Source organism: Acomys minous (genome assembly GCF_964271855.1).
Source record: "Acomys minous genome assembly, chromosome: 3".
In the NCBI taxonomy this organism is placed as follows: domain Eukaryota; kingdom Metazoa; phylum Chordata; class Mammalia; order Rodentia; family Muridae; genus Acomys; species Acomys minous.
In genome coordinates this window covers 36769429-36784776 of record NC_140485.1, presented here as the reverse complement: position 1 = coordinate 36784776, position 15348 = coordinate 36769429, and the positions used below count along the sequence as shown (strand labels likewise).

Genomic DNA, 15348 nt, shown 5'->3' with positions numbered 1-15348 from the left:
GATAATGATAAAGTTTACAATATTAATTCTACCAACCTATGAGAATGGAATTCATTTCCATTTTCTAATTTCATTTCCATTTTCTTTGTTCAGACATTTACAGCTCATATATCATGATTTCTTCATGGTTGATTACTTTGTCAACTCTTCTTAAGTTATATATTTAAATCTCACTTGTTCTTTATTTATTGTATTATTGTAGAGTTATTTTAAATTTGAGATAAATGATAAATCAGAATTGTACATCTACATCTTTTTTTCTTTAAATATAGTGGAAGAGTGGTGGGCAGATGGCTCATAGAATAAATAGGCTGGTTGTTCAGTTCTGGAAGCTGTAATTCAGTCCTAGAACACTTGGTGAGATGGAAGCAGAGAATTAATTCCACAAAGATGTTCTTTACCTTCTATAAATACACCACAACTCACATGTATACATATATAAGTGATATCATATTTTAAAATTTAAATACCTAATAGTGCTTTAATAATTTGATACTTAATTCATATTTGACATCATCACATAGAGTCACAGAGAAGAGTGAAATACTCAGCCAGTTGTCCAAGATTACCTGACAGTTTGACATATCCTTGACATGCATTAAGAACTGCATTCACAGTATGGCCTTTGTTCTGATCATATCTTAAACTGTTCAGTCTGTGGCCTCCTTTAACTATAAAACAATTTTAATCACTTTGATGATATAGACAAAGTAACATATTAGGGTAGCAGAAAACTTCTCTTTGGTCTTTACTGGTCAAGTAAATAACTTTGACAAATAGACTAATGTCAATTCATGGATGATTAATAAGATTATCTCTCTAATTTCACAGATATACATAGCAAATAGTATCATTCTTAACAGGGAAATCCCTAAGATACGTCCAAGATAATTATAGCTAGGGTTGTCATGTTATTCAAAGTTGTAACCCATGGGACAACTTTAGGCAGTGGATATAGGTCAGGCTTAGGGGATATGCTTCCAAGAGACTGTCTCTGCATGACATAAATGTCTTTACAAACACACATCAAATGGACAACAATATGATCTTAGAGAAAGACATGATGTTGGTAAGTAATCTCAGTTTTCCAACACTCTTCTTTAAAGTAATTCTTGAAACATTTTTTGTATCTCCTTTATGGATTCCCATTATATGTGGACTTGAACAATGTTTCTTTGTCTTCTATCATTTTTAGAGAACAATTTATGAGTTTTATCTACTTTTCCTAATCCAACAGAAGTCCCTGTGGATTGCCACCAGTGAAAACACCACCAAAAGGAACAGCCTCAAGTGTGCTAGTGTCTACATTAGATCATCATTCCTTTTCTAATGATCAGTATAGCAGTAAACAGATAGCATTGCAATTTCCTGTATCTTCCTCAGATTAAGTATTGTTTATTCATGGAGTAAACTGTACACAAGTTAATTTACAACTCAAAAATAGGACTAAATGTAAAGCCAGTTGTACATTTCAGAAATCAGGTAAAGCAATCTGCCGGAAAACATGACATTAGGAGCAACTACAGGACAAGTTTTTTTCTTTTTTTTTTTAATTAAATTATTTATTTATTCACTTTACATCCTGGTAACAACTCTTAAGTCATGAGGATCTAATACCCAGGATCTACCAAAGTGAATAATTTTGATTATATCCAAAAATGTTTAAAACAGTCTTTAGAACTTTCATTTTACCCTAATGCTTCTGAATCCTTATAAAAATGGGAAGATGAATGTCATTGTGATAATAATTTGAGAGTTTCTGTGGTTCACCTGCTCCATTTCATCAGTATAGAGCACTGAAATAAAAGGAATAAAAGGAAAGTACCTAACATTGAAAAATCACAAAGAAATTACAGAAGGTGGAAGAAAATGGGAAGATTTCTGCCATCCAAACTGTGTATTTTCTATTACTCATCACTATAAGCACTCTGCCTCTCCTTTGATCTAAATAATTTTTGTTCATTGAAATTTTAACTTTACATCCTTGCAAGCTTAACAATCAAACGCATCCTTTGCTTACATGCTTATGTAATTTATTTTCTTCTTTTAAGCTATATAGATGACCAATAGGTAAGTGACTAAATGAGAAAGCACATAATAGATAGATGAAATGCTGCTCATTTCAAGAGACTACAAATTTTTACAATTAAAGGACTGTCAAGTTTAGTTGTTAAAGTTCGAGATCAGTATTTCGAGTACTAAAACTGAAGTAGATGTTGATTTTCAGAGTTCAGGTTAGAATATAAGTTGTCTTGTTTGTTGGCTACTGCTTCAACATATATTTGCAATGTTCGCTCAATAATTAGTTTGGCTGAATAAATAAATTCTATAATAAAGTTTGGTTAACAAAATATTGTGATTCTGTTTTACATAGCAGTCTCAAGCTGAATATTTTTATGTGGTGTTTTGTATAGCTTCCCTCCAACAATGCTTTTGTTCAACATCTTCCTTATAGCTTAAAAAGTAGTATAATTCAATGGCGTCACAGAAACAGGTCTATTAATGAAAAAAGGAGTCATTATACATGCTGCAAGAAACAATATCTCATCATATTTTTTTGTACTGAAATTCAATGTAATTTTTATCTGGTCCAAAATATGAGCCTCATTTTTATGATGGTGTGATATGATTACTAGTGACACATTTAGATCACTTTTATTAGACTTATAGGCAGAAACTCCCTTCCATGTGAAATCACACACATCTTTAAGCTTTCTCATCACTGTCTTGCTTCCTCACTGTAAAAGGACCTTCCTGACAGATCATATGTAAAATAGTCACACCTGACGCCTCCCTTCATGGGGAGTTTTTCTTGGCTCCTAAGCTTTCACTTTGGGCAGTGATGTTTCTCAAAGCTGACGTGACTCCTCTTTGCATTTATTCTTTTCTGTTTTAGATATAGATGTTAACTTTCAATGTGTATATCAGATTTGTCTAGTGAAGTTATTTTCCATATCAGTCTAATGGACTTTTTTTTTTTTGGTCTGTAGGCTGTTTCTAATGACACACTGAATGAAATGGCTAGAGGTAATCAGTCCCTGGAATCAGAATTTGTGCTTTTGGGACTTACCCACTCACAGAATCTTCAGGTCTTACTCTTCATAATATTTTTTCTGCTCTATATGCTCATTGTGTCTGGGAATACCATTGTCATGTTCTTAATCATCACTGACCAGAATCTCCATTCCCCCATGTACTTCTTCTTGGCCAACTTGTCCTTCGTTGATATGTGGCTTTCCTCAGCAACCACTCCTAAGATGATCATAGACTTTCTCCAGGAAAAAAAGGTCATTTCCTTTGCAAGCTGCATGTGTCAGGTCTTCTTCGACCACTGTGTTGGTGCAGTAGAGATGGTGTTGTTGGTGGTGATGGCTTATGACCGCTACGTGGCCATCTGCAAACCACTCCACTACTTCACCATTATGAACCTGAGAAGATGCACTGGGCTGGTGTTGACGTCTTGGGCAATCGCCTTTGTGCATGCCATGAGTCAGCTCTTGGCAGTTGTGCGGCTGCCTCTCTGCGGCCACCTGGAAATTGACAGTTTCTTCTGTGACATACCACTAATAATCAAGTTATCCTGCATGGATTACCATGACTTGGACATTTACATGAATGCTGACTGTGGGGTCGTGGTTGTGACCTGCTTTATTCTGTTGCTCATATCCTACACATACATCCTCATCACTGTTCGCCAGAGCTCTAAAGCTGGTGCCTCTAAGGCCCTGTCCACGTGCACTGCCCACATCACAGTGGTGATGATCTTTTTTGTGCCCTGCATCTTCATCTACGTATGGCCCCTCAATATCACCTGGTTGGACAAATTTCTTGCTGTATTTTATACTGTTTTTGCACCTCTCCTAAATCCAGCCATTTATACACTGAGAAATAAAGAAATGAAAAATGCTCTAAAGAAATTAAAAAACTACCTCATGAATCACAAAGGAAATACTTAATGCCGAGAAAGTTCACTGTAAACATTTAAAATTGACAATTCAATGAAATTAATACAGGCTGATAATTTGGGAATTAATTTTGTATCTACATTTGGTTACAATCTTCTGACATGTAATAAGCTTAATTAAATTTTAGAGATTGAACACTTTGATCTTATAAAACATTGTAAATTATTTATGATTTTCAAATGGTCCTTCTATCTGAGAAAATTATTGACATTATTATTATATATGCAATACTATTAAAAATGTAAATTTATTTGTCAGGTTCATAGATAGCTTTTTTGTAAAATTTACTTAAATTTCATTCTAACAAAATCAAATATATTCTCTTTAATTTTTATTTAATATTATTTTTTACATATACATTTATTTTATTCCTCATTTATACAATAAACTACATATAGCAAGAAGAACCATGACACAATCAGGAAGTATATAAATGCTGCATTTTTAGGGTTTTGGCTATTTGGATTTGACAGCCTTAAAGAAAACATCTTTCCTGTTTTGGTGTGTCTCAAATTCTGAATGTAAATTAATCTCCATTACATCTTGTCATTATCAACTTAAAACATCTACCTAGACTTAAAAACATCTTAATCCCTAAACAACTAAGCTTCATTGAAAAACTAAACTACCTGATCTTCAACCCCATCAGAGACTTGAGAAGGAATAAACTTAATTACCTGAGTATGTAGGAAGTGAAGGTTAGTAGCTTTCCAAATGAGAAGATGGGTAAGCTTGGATGTAGGCAGAGTCCACTGCCAAACTCTGCCAAGACAGGGTAAGCAAGTTCTCAATAGTTCCTGCCTCACAAATATTGGGCAGAAGGCTGAAGATGATGCTCCAACATTATAGAGAGTTTTGCATGACTATTCAGGTATCAAACTGTCTTTGTCATCTTTTCATTTGGAAAGGTACTAACCTGCACTTGTGACATACTCAGGTAATATATTCTCTTTTAAAAAGGTAATATTATTATTTTTACCTTAGTCCAGATTTCTCCCAAAACACTAAAGTGGAATAGAAAAATTGTTGAAGAATAAAACAAAGTTATAAACTACACAAAAATAGCAGTAGACTTTATTTAGTGTAGATTTTATTATCTTAGTAGCAATAAAATAGTTGTATAAACAAATCTAGTGTTGATTTTCTTAATTATCCTAGTTTCAAGAATTAAAATTTCTTTTTTAAATTATTATTTATTGTCTCAATAAAATCAGGAATCTTTCTGAGACAGTGGTCATGACCTTCCTTACTAATTCTTCACAATGAAATACTTAATATAGTTAATTATGTATATCAACAGTTCTATCAAAACTGAGAGCAGGCCAATTGTTTCATGCAATACTAACATTTCCTTGTGAATAAAGTTTTAAATATGTTCTTTGATATTTAAAATATTTCTAAAGTTATAATAAGCATATTAATATGTATCTTAATGAAATACAATACCCTCTTATTTCTCAAGATATGGATTAAAATACAATGATAAGAATAACAGAAATATATTATTTTCTTAATATGGGAAAAAATACAATATGGCAAAGTAAATAAAATATATTTATGGTTGTTAGTTGTCTTTTCAAGACTGATGTAAAATGTGTTATTACCACAAACACATTTATTATTTTTATTTAAATTGTATTCTTTTATTTTTCTAACTTGATAACAAGACATTCTATTACTTCTGTACAGTTTTTAAGTATTTTATTCTTCTCTCATATATGATATTCTGACCACAGTTTTCCCTCCCTTCCATCCCCCGTAGGCTCTCCTCCTACCTCCTCTGTCCCACATAGACCCACCCTCAGAAAAGAGCAGACCTCCTAGGGACATCAATTAAGCACATTTATTATTACTTAAAATTGTTTAATAGTTGAAGATTCAGAAATATGTATTAAATTCTTTTGGTAACAAATACTTGAACTTTTTCTTAGTTGAAGGACACAGAAAATATTTTTCCAATAGTATGCATCTTTAAATGTCCTTGAACAATATACTAAAATTTTAATAACTTTTTCGAAGGATAATAAAGGTATTTCTAAATGAAATACCACAACACCTCTCTTAATGTTCTGATATTCTTAAGGATAGACATGCCATGACTCACATTCAATTTTTACACTATAGTTTGATTTGTGTACAATTCTGCTATGCATTCTGAACTGTGGATAAAAGCATATTTTAGCACATAAATAACCCTCAGGTGAATATTTGACTGCCTCAATTTTGTTTATATTATTTATCTTACTGATAATCATATGGACTTAAGCATTTGTACTTACTGTACATTTTAGACACTTTTGTTCCCATATGGCTTGCCAAGAACATCCTCAGAATATGACCTACATTCCTTAATGTGAAGCAGACCTTAACTCCAAATGGAAGAGAGTTGGTTAGCCTGCAACAGACAAGCCACTCTTATACCAGGATGCTCATCTTGCTTGGCAAGTAATAGGTATATAATGTAAAATTTAATGGTTGGTCAGACCCATTATTCACTTTCTCTCCCAGTAGCCGGAATAATTTCTGGCACTATGAAAGCTAAGCAGAAGGAAGGAAATTTCCAAAGACACTAAAAACAATTTTTTTCTTTTTATTTATTCTTCTCTCACACATGCATTCTGACAGCAACCTCCCCTAACCCCCATTCGCCCAGCTCAGTACCCACCTCCTCTCTCCCCCAGACCTGCTACTCCTCCATTTCCCTTCAGAAAGGAGCAGACCTCCAGGTAATATCAACGGAACATGGTCTGACAAATTGCGCTAAGTGTAAGCACAAGCTCTCATACCAAAGCTAGACAAGGCAACCCAGTAGACAGAAAAGGATCTCACCAGGCAAGAATGTCAGAGACACTCCCACTGCTAGGAATCAAAAAAAAAAAAAAAACAAGCTAAACAACTGCCACATTTGTGCAGATCCCTAGCACAGACCCTAGCATATTCATTGATTACTGCTTCAGTCTTTGGGAGTCCCTATAAGCTCTGCTTAGTTGATTCTGGGGGCCACGCTCTCTGGATGTTCTTCACTCCTTTGACTCCTGAAGTGCTCTCCCCCCTCCCATCTTCTGTGGATTTCTCCAAGCTCTGTCTAGTGTTTGGCTATGGATTTCTGCAATTGTTAAATAATTTAAGACAAAGATGAAATGTGCCAGAATCTGAGCTGGGGAAATAAAGCAAATCACCATTTTTTTTAACATCATTATTTGGACTTTAAGAGTCTGATTTCCTCTCTCTCTCTCTCCACAATGGCTTGTCCTTGAGGATTATAAGAAATTCCTGTAGTGTGTTTAATATTAAAGGTAGAACTAAAATGAGCAAAACCTTTGCTGAAATAAGCTAGAGCACTATCTGTTTTTTAATGTTTAGGCATTCCTAAATAAGAAAAACAATAGAGAAATATGTTGTATAATATCTTGAATGGGCACTGGCCATCAATCCCTGTGAATATGTATCTATACAAATATGGACAAAAGAGTTTCTTCCAAAGGAAGGAACATGTGTGACATCCATTTGCCACAAATCTCAAGCCCTTAATCCTTGAGGGTTTACACTTAATTGTTGGCTTGGGTGGTGAATTGGACAGGCCTGGCACTGCCTGACAACTTGCTGAGCCACTTCTCTGGACAAATGAAATTAATATCTCAATGCTTGTGAATTTCGATAATGTAAGGCCTAAGAATTATTGGCTCGTTCTATGGGGTGGTAAGTAGTGGCATAATCAACCTAGTAGCTTCATCTGCTAAGCAATTTCCCTCTGTCAGAATTCCCAAAAGAGAAGGATGAGCTCACAGATAAATAATAAAATAGGGGAATTCTCCTCTCTGTACCAAAGTCTGAAATCCAAACAAGAGATCTCTAATTGGAGTCTTATCATAATTAATAACAGCAGCTTCAATAACTGGAAGAAGTTGAGCAGCACACTGAGAATCAGTATAAACATTTAAAGGGAAAGATGAAAACATAGAAAAGGCCATAATAGTAGTAGCCATTTTAACCTTTTGAGCTAAGTAAAAGAAGTTTGTTATTTAGGTGTTTGGGCCTCTGTAACCACCACTGCCATGCTAAAACTGAACCATTGGCAAAAGCTGTAAATGGCACCAAAAATTGGTTGCTGTTGAAAAAAAATCTAGGAAATGTGACAGCCTGTAATTTAAGGAACTGCCCCAAAGGGTAATGAGGAAGATGAAACTTTATTTGTCCTGTATAATTTAGAAATGGTAGCTGCCAATCCTCTGACATATTTAAAAGCCAATCAAACTGTTCATTATTATAAGGTACTGAGATAAAAGGAAGGTCGGCTCCTAATCTTTCTCTGTTTCATTTCCTCGATTGCATAATTACCACAGCAACCAAAGTATTATAAATAGTTAGAATTTTTCTTGGAGCAGCTGACAAATGGCACCATTCTAGAGGACCTTCCTGCCACAAGACTCCATTAGGTGTAAAGTATGTAGACAAAACCAAGAGTTCCCAGGGCAAAGCAAAGGAAATTCTCTGTAACTGATGTTCATTTAGTTCCTGATGTAAAAGTTGCAAAGCAGCCTTTCCTTCTGGTGTTAATTGATAAAGGGAGCTTGGATTTGAAGGTCCTTTCAAAATACTAAATAATGGTTTTAAGTCCTCAGTAGTAAATTTTAAGAAAGTTCCGGCCTAATTTATTTCTTCCAGCAACGTTTGAAAGTCATTTAAAATCTTTAGGTGTGAGAAATTCAAATGCAGAAACTGAAGAATGACAGACTGTGTCTGGATGATTCTACCCAGATATTGAAAGGAGATTGTAGTTGAATTTTGTCAGGGGTAATTTTAAGTCCATAGGCTTTAAGAGCCAGGGTCATTTCTTGGCATTAAATAATCATGATTAGGATGAGCCAATAAAATATCATCCATATAATGAATAGTAAAGACAAGGGGATGTTTTTGCCTTATAGATAACAAAGCTTTGTCTACAAACTGCTGGCACAGTGTTGGACTATTTTTCATGCCCTGAAGCAAAATATTCCACTGGCAATATTGGGAAGGTCTCTGTAAATTAACTGAGGGAAGGCTAAAAGCAAATCTTTTCCTATCATGTTCAACAAGCTGGATTTCAATTAAGTCCTCTTCCATAGAAGAGCCAGAAGACTTATTAGAAACCCAAGTCCCTTGCGAGCTGCCTTATTGAGAGTGAAAATCTGGCAGGTCAGGCAATGTTAATTTTTCTGCTCTCAGTCCCTGTTTAATTATTACCCAGAGTGTAAAGGCATTTTCTGGCATGAGCTCATCAGCATGGCTTGCAATCCATCTTATTCCTTCTTGCCCTACCTCTTTCCATTCCTACTGGCTTAATGTATTTGGTTCTGGGAGCTCTGGGCTCACTTTTTGAGACACTAGCCCAAGGGGTATGTCCCATGAAAGACTTTACTTACCAGGAAAGTGGGTCAGAGGGGAGGACATCCTATTGGGATTTTAGGTGAGAGACGCATGGGAGAATGGGGAAATAGAAGGGTACAGAGAGTCCTGGAAACCTACAAGAAGAACATTATGATGGGCAGATATGGGTCCTAGGGTCCTGCTCAAACTATGGCACCAGCCAAAGAAAATATAGGCAGTAAACTTTGACCCCCTACCCAGACCTAGCCAATGAACATGATATTCTCCACCACTGAATGGAGAGTGAGGTCTGACTTTCATACAAACTCTGGTGCCCCATTTCTGACCACGTCCCCTTGATGGGGAGGCCTGGCTGCACTCAGAGGAAGGATAACAGGTCACCAAGAAGAGACTTGATACCCTATGAGCATATACAGGGGGAGGAGGTCCTCCTCAGTCACAGACATAGGAGAGGGGAGTAGGGGGGAAGCGAGGGGGAGGGAGGAATGGGAGCATACAAGGGATGGGCTAACAATTTAGATGTAATATGAATAAATTAATAAAATAAAGAAAGTTTTTAATTCCTTTAGAGCAACAGAATGAACTGCAATATCCTTTGTTTTTAAAGATTTGTTAAGAATCTGAATATACATGGTCCATTCCTTAGATTCATTTTGACCCATGGTTACCTGCGCCCAGTCCCTTGTGAGACGAGTCTGCAACACTCTATGAGTAGAACCCTAGCTCAAAATGACAAAAAGTAATAATAAATGATGATTATTACCCTACTGTCTGCCCCACATAGGTAAGCAAAAAAATGCTGTTCCCCAAGACCAGCTCTGGGAACAGTTAAGAGGAGAAAAGAGAGGTGGATCTGCTGTAGGAAGAATTGAGCAGGCGGTGAACAGCTGGTTAAGGGAAACCAACCATTGGTTGAAAAACTAGCTAGAGGAACAAGTTGTCGAGGAGAGGTTGAGGAATGGAGGAAAAGGAAATACTCAGAGAGCAAGGCATACACAGTACAAGCTGCATTTCTTAAAGCCCAGGAGAATTTTATTTTCTGTCTTTCTGTTTCTGTCTCTGTCTTGCTTGCTATCTGACTGGCTCCTTGCTCATTGTCGCCCATCTTTCTATCTCTCTTCCTGCTTGCTGTTACCCATCTTTTTAACTCTCTTCTTGCTTGCTGTTACCCCTCTATCTATCTCTCTTGCTGTTTTCTATCTCACTCTAGCTTACTCTCTCATGTCTGTTACTTGCTTGCCCCTTCTCCTTGGGCCAAGCCTGGTATTTTATTGAAATGAAGTTCAATTTCTTTTTCATTATAGATTACATCTATACATTTTTTTCATCTTTTACAATCACTAGGGCAGTCAAAAAACAACAGAGTAACAAGAAAATACAAAAGGTTCTGTAACCTACAACAAAGCGTACAACAAAAATCAAACAATTTTCAAGCAATGCTCAGCAAAACCTGATCATTATTTTTTTAAGCAATACATGGAAACATTTAATTATGAATTCCCTAGTCTAAAGCCAATGTGTTTACAAGATGGTCCTGGAAACATAGCTTGAGCTAAATATTCTCTAAAGAAAAAAACTTGACCTATTTCCTGTCCCACACCAACAGGTGTGCTATCCAAGCCTAGGCTAACTGCCAAGGGGTCCTCTATTGTAGAATATCTGTAAAGCATGATGTTCCAAGGCCACCTTCTATTGCTTTCAAAGCAGATTCTAAAGAAACGTTCCTACAGGAAACAGTATCTAGCCAGATACTGTTATGTCCAGATCTTTTTTTTTTTTTTTTAATTTCTTTTTTTTTTTATTAATTTATTCTTATTACATCTCAATGGTTATCCCATCCCTTGTATCCTCCCATTCTTCCCTCCCTCCCATTTTCCCCTTATTCCCCTCCCCTGTGACAGTTCCTGAGGGGGATTACCTCCCCCTCTATCTGATCATAGGGTATCAAGTCTCTTCTTGGTAACCAGACAGAGGAGAGGACATTCTAGTGGGACTCTAGATGTGAGATTCATGAGAGAAAGGCAAAGTTATGTCCAGATCTTAACTTTCTTTCATGCAGTTTCTGCTTGGGTGTTAATAGTCAGAAAAAAAACTGTATCATTGTCTCAAGCCTTTGGCCAGATCCCCTTTTTCAACATTCTCTGTGGGAAAAAAGTTTTTCCTGTATGATTTTACTTAGGGCTGAGAAATAAAGAGGAAAAAAACAGTTTTAGGAGAAATAGCAGATTTATAAACATTACATGTGGACCATACGTAATATTTAGAGGCAGTGGTGCCCAGCCAAAGGTCTCTGGAACTTTGTCAAGCAAAGCCTGTATGACTTATCCTCATGTCTGAGACAATACTCCATTGTGTAACTGTACCACATTTTCTTTATTCATTACTCAGATGAGAAACATCTATGTTCTTTCCTGTTTCTGGCTCTAATGAATAAAGCAACAATGAATGTGTTTGAGCAAGTGTCCTTGTGGTGAGATGGAGTGTCTTTTGGGTATATATTCAAGAGTGGAAATCTGAGACTTGAGGGAAACCAATTCCCCATTTTCTAAGGAAGCCTCATATTAAACTTCATAGGGCTATTTGCATTCTGATCAGCAATTAAGAAACATTTCTCTTGTTTCACATTGTCACTTGTATTTTGAGTCTTAGTCATTCTGACTGGCGTAAGGTGGAATCTCAAATTAGCTTTGATTTAAACTTCCATGATGACTAAGAACGTTGAACACTTCTTTGTTTCTCAGCCATTTGAAACTCCTCTATTAAGAATTCTCTGTTTAGTTCTGTCCATCATTTTTAAAATTGGATTGTTTAATTTGTTGATGTCTAGTTTCTTGTTATTTTTATGTATTTGGGATATTAGCTCTCTGTCAGATGTGAAGTTGGTTATGATCATTTCCTATCCTGTAGGCCAACAGAAAACAAACTATCTTGGTGGCAAAGAAAAGTCATAAAAGAAAAGAGAAAGAGACAAAGAATCTGCATTTGTGAACCTTATGGCTGTGATTTTTTAATAGATATGAAAAGAATCTACTCCGGAAGAACTTGGATGTTAAGAAATGGTAGTTTCTCCCTAGAAAATTAGCCAATGATAGTTCAGTAATAGAACTTTGTTACTACAGTATTTTCTCTTCTTGTGGCACATAACAATGTTCTTAGATAGCATTCATTTATATATTGTTCTACGTAATAGGAGTGGGTTCTGAGAAGATACCAAAACAACACTCTCTCCTCTCAGCGTGATTGTGTAGAAACAAGAACGGTGACTAAGGAAGTACTCGGTTTTGAAGACTTACCTCCTAGGTATTTTTAAACTTTAAATTGATTACCGGCACGCCATCCTGAATAGCATGGCATAGAGTAATGGTTCCCTGAGAGAAGGATGTGTCTATGTACATATGATATGTACATATGATATGTACATATGATAACCTAACGGCAAATGTCAAGGTTATAGAAAAGCAAGAATAGGAAAAACACAAAATTAATTCAATAAACGGTTTCTCTAATCTTAAAAATTTTCAAATAAAAACATGTACCCCTCCTCTCCTGTAGGCTTCCAGATCTATTCTCAAGAGATTTAACAACTTCTATTAATGCAATTGGAAGCACACTCTAGCCTTCAATAAGGATTTTTCCCATAGCATATTAGGAGATTGAGGGAATTGTCTTTTTGGATACTCAGTGGCTATTCAGAAGTCTATCTCTTCTGTTTTCATGCAGAGAATCCTCCAGAAGGATCAGAATATTTTTGTCTCTGGCTGTAAAGTTAAGCACTTATGAGCCAATTTGAGATTAGTCTTAAATTATCTTAACCTGTTGGAGTAAAAACAGAACTGGCTCAGAAAGTAAGGAAGAAGATTGTTGATTATCTAGCCTCTGGAAAAGATGAGTGAGTACACATCCTTGTGGAGCAAGAACATTATTTGGGTAGGCTACCTTGTGGAGGTCATGGAGATCCCGGAGCTTTACTGTGACCTGCTGCTGGCTTCAGTTGTCTTTATCTAGTCCATAAAGGAGCTAGATTCTGATCTGGCTGAATCTGATCTGAAATGCTCCTCAACTGCAGTCAGAGTGGCTGAGTTAAAAGTAGTTGCTCATCAGCCATATGCCAAATACAGCATGGTCTATGGCAAATTGTGCAGGACTAGCCAGATTGGGGTGTGAGTGATAAGCTAACGCACAAACTGAGTGTAAAAGCTTCACCCAAATTCTTAGTAGAGAGACCCATGATTGAAATTGCCTAGAATAACAATGTACCCTATGAACCTAACTCTGTGGTCATGGCAGAAGCTCCTGTTGGGGTGGAGACAGATTTTATTGATGTGGGATTTACAGATGATGTGAAGAAAGGTAGTCCTGGAAAGGAGGGGGGATGGTTTCACCGCTTCTGTTGGTGCACCTAATGGAACAGTTCCAATGCCCATACCTATACCTATGCCCTCTCCAAATGCTCCCTTTTCATAGCCACTGCCAAAGGGACAAATGGATTTCAGTGGTTTGAGGGTGGAGATTTGCCAGGCCTTTCCTTATATTCATTCGCCTCAAATACCATCAACTCCTCCATCATATCAATCTGTTGATGATATTATTGGAGATAAGAAATGTTTCTTCTTCTTGGATTGTTGGACCCATGTCAGAAGCTCCTGAAAAATCCCTGATCCAGAACCATGGATAATTACAATGGCTTTGTATTTCCAGAGTTGCCATTTGTGTTAGACACACATTACTGGAGCATCTACTGGAGCCAGGACCTCAACATCAAAAGACATAGATCTCGTAATTTTTCCTGGAGATTTGGAGAATTTAAAATAAAATATAGGCCTCTTAAACCAGGCAACATCCAAATTCTGGAAGTTGATACTGAACAATTATTCCTTTTAACAATAAATTTCCATGAAATTATATTTCATCTGATAACCATCATTGAGCATGCTTACTTGAGGATATCCTGCTGATCTACAAATTGTGTTGCTTTACAGTTATCTAGTGATACTGAGAGACTAACAGCTAGAGCCTCTAATTAGAGACGTTGGCTCCTATTGGCTGTGCTTGCCTATCTTTTTTCCTGTCACATGTATTCTTTTTTCCTGGTCAGTCCATTCCCAGTGATTGAAAACAGAAGAGAAGTATTGTGGCTAGAGTTTCCAGAGATGGTGGAACCATGGAAGACAGCCTATGATGTGTCACATCCTTGAAAGTAAATATGTGCCTCTGTATCAGAATGATGATAGAGAGAATCAAGTCCCCCGTGTGTTTTCATAGATGAGTTAGAAGATGGCTCAGGAATCCACTGTCATGGTACCTGGAGACTGGAACATCTTATACACACACATACATACACATAAACACACACACACACACACACACACACACACACACACACACACACACACGGGGGGGGGGGGTAAGGGGAGAATACCTTGCTGCAGGGGTACTATTCTATATGGTTCCTGCTAATAAATTTTTCTAGTCCAGATAATCCTGTTTTGGGTAGCTCAGGTATTTAACATCTGTTTCACACAGGGTGAGTGCATGTCATACATTATCAATGATTCTTTAAAATGTTTAAGACCTTATATTTTATTTTTTCTCCTTTATTAATTTATTCTTGTTACATCTCAATGGTTATCCCATCCCTTGTATCCTCCCATTCTTCCCTCCCTCCCATTTTCCCCTTATTCCCCTCCCCTATGACTGTTCCTGAGGGGGATTACCTCCCCCTGTATATGTTCATAGGGTATCAAGTCTCTTCTCGGTAACCTGCTGTCCTTCCTCTGAGTGCCACCAGGTCTCCCCCTCCAGGGGACATGGTCAAAGGTGAGGCACCAGAGTATGTGAGAAAGTAATATCCCACTCTCCACTCTACTGTGGAGAGTGTTCTGTCCATTGTCTAGATCTGGGTAGAAGTTTAAGATTTACCGCCTGTATTGTCCTTGGCTTGTGCCTTAGTTTGAGCGGGACCCCTGAGCCCAATTCTGCCTATCATAATGACAAAACCAAATTCAAACAGTACCTA

The 15348-nt window shown here is 36.7% G+C and overlaps 1 protein-coding gene and 1 pseudogene across 2 annotated transcripts; both read left to right on the top strand.

The window, feature by feature from the left end:
- Positions 1-3017: 3017 nt before the first annotated feature.
- On the top strand, positions 3018-4019 carry LOC311594701 (olfactory receptor 4K14-like; the record flags this gene model as incomplete). Its single annotated transcript, XM_084776601.1, has 1 exon — positions 3018-4019. One exon carries the CDS (start codon positions 3018-3020, stop codon positions 3954-3956), a length of 939 nt encoding a protein of 312 aa, XP_084632727.1. The 3' UTR covers positions 3957-4019.
- Positions 4020-10061: 6042 nt separating this feature from the next.
- Positions 10062-14287, top strand: LOC311593337 (IST1 homolog; annotated as a pseudogene). The gene is made up of 2 exons: positions 10062-10071; positions 13114-14287. The product of its transcript is annotated as an IST1 homolog (transcript).
- Positions 14288-15348: the final 1061 nt, after the last annotated feature.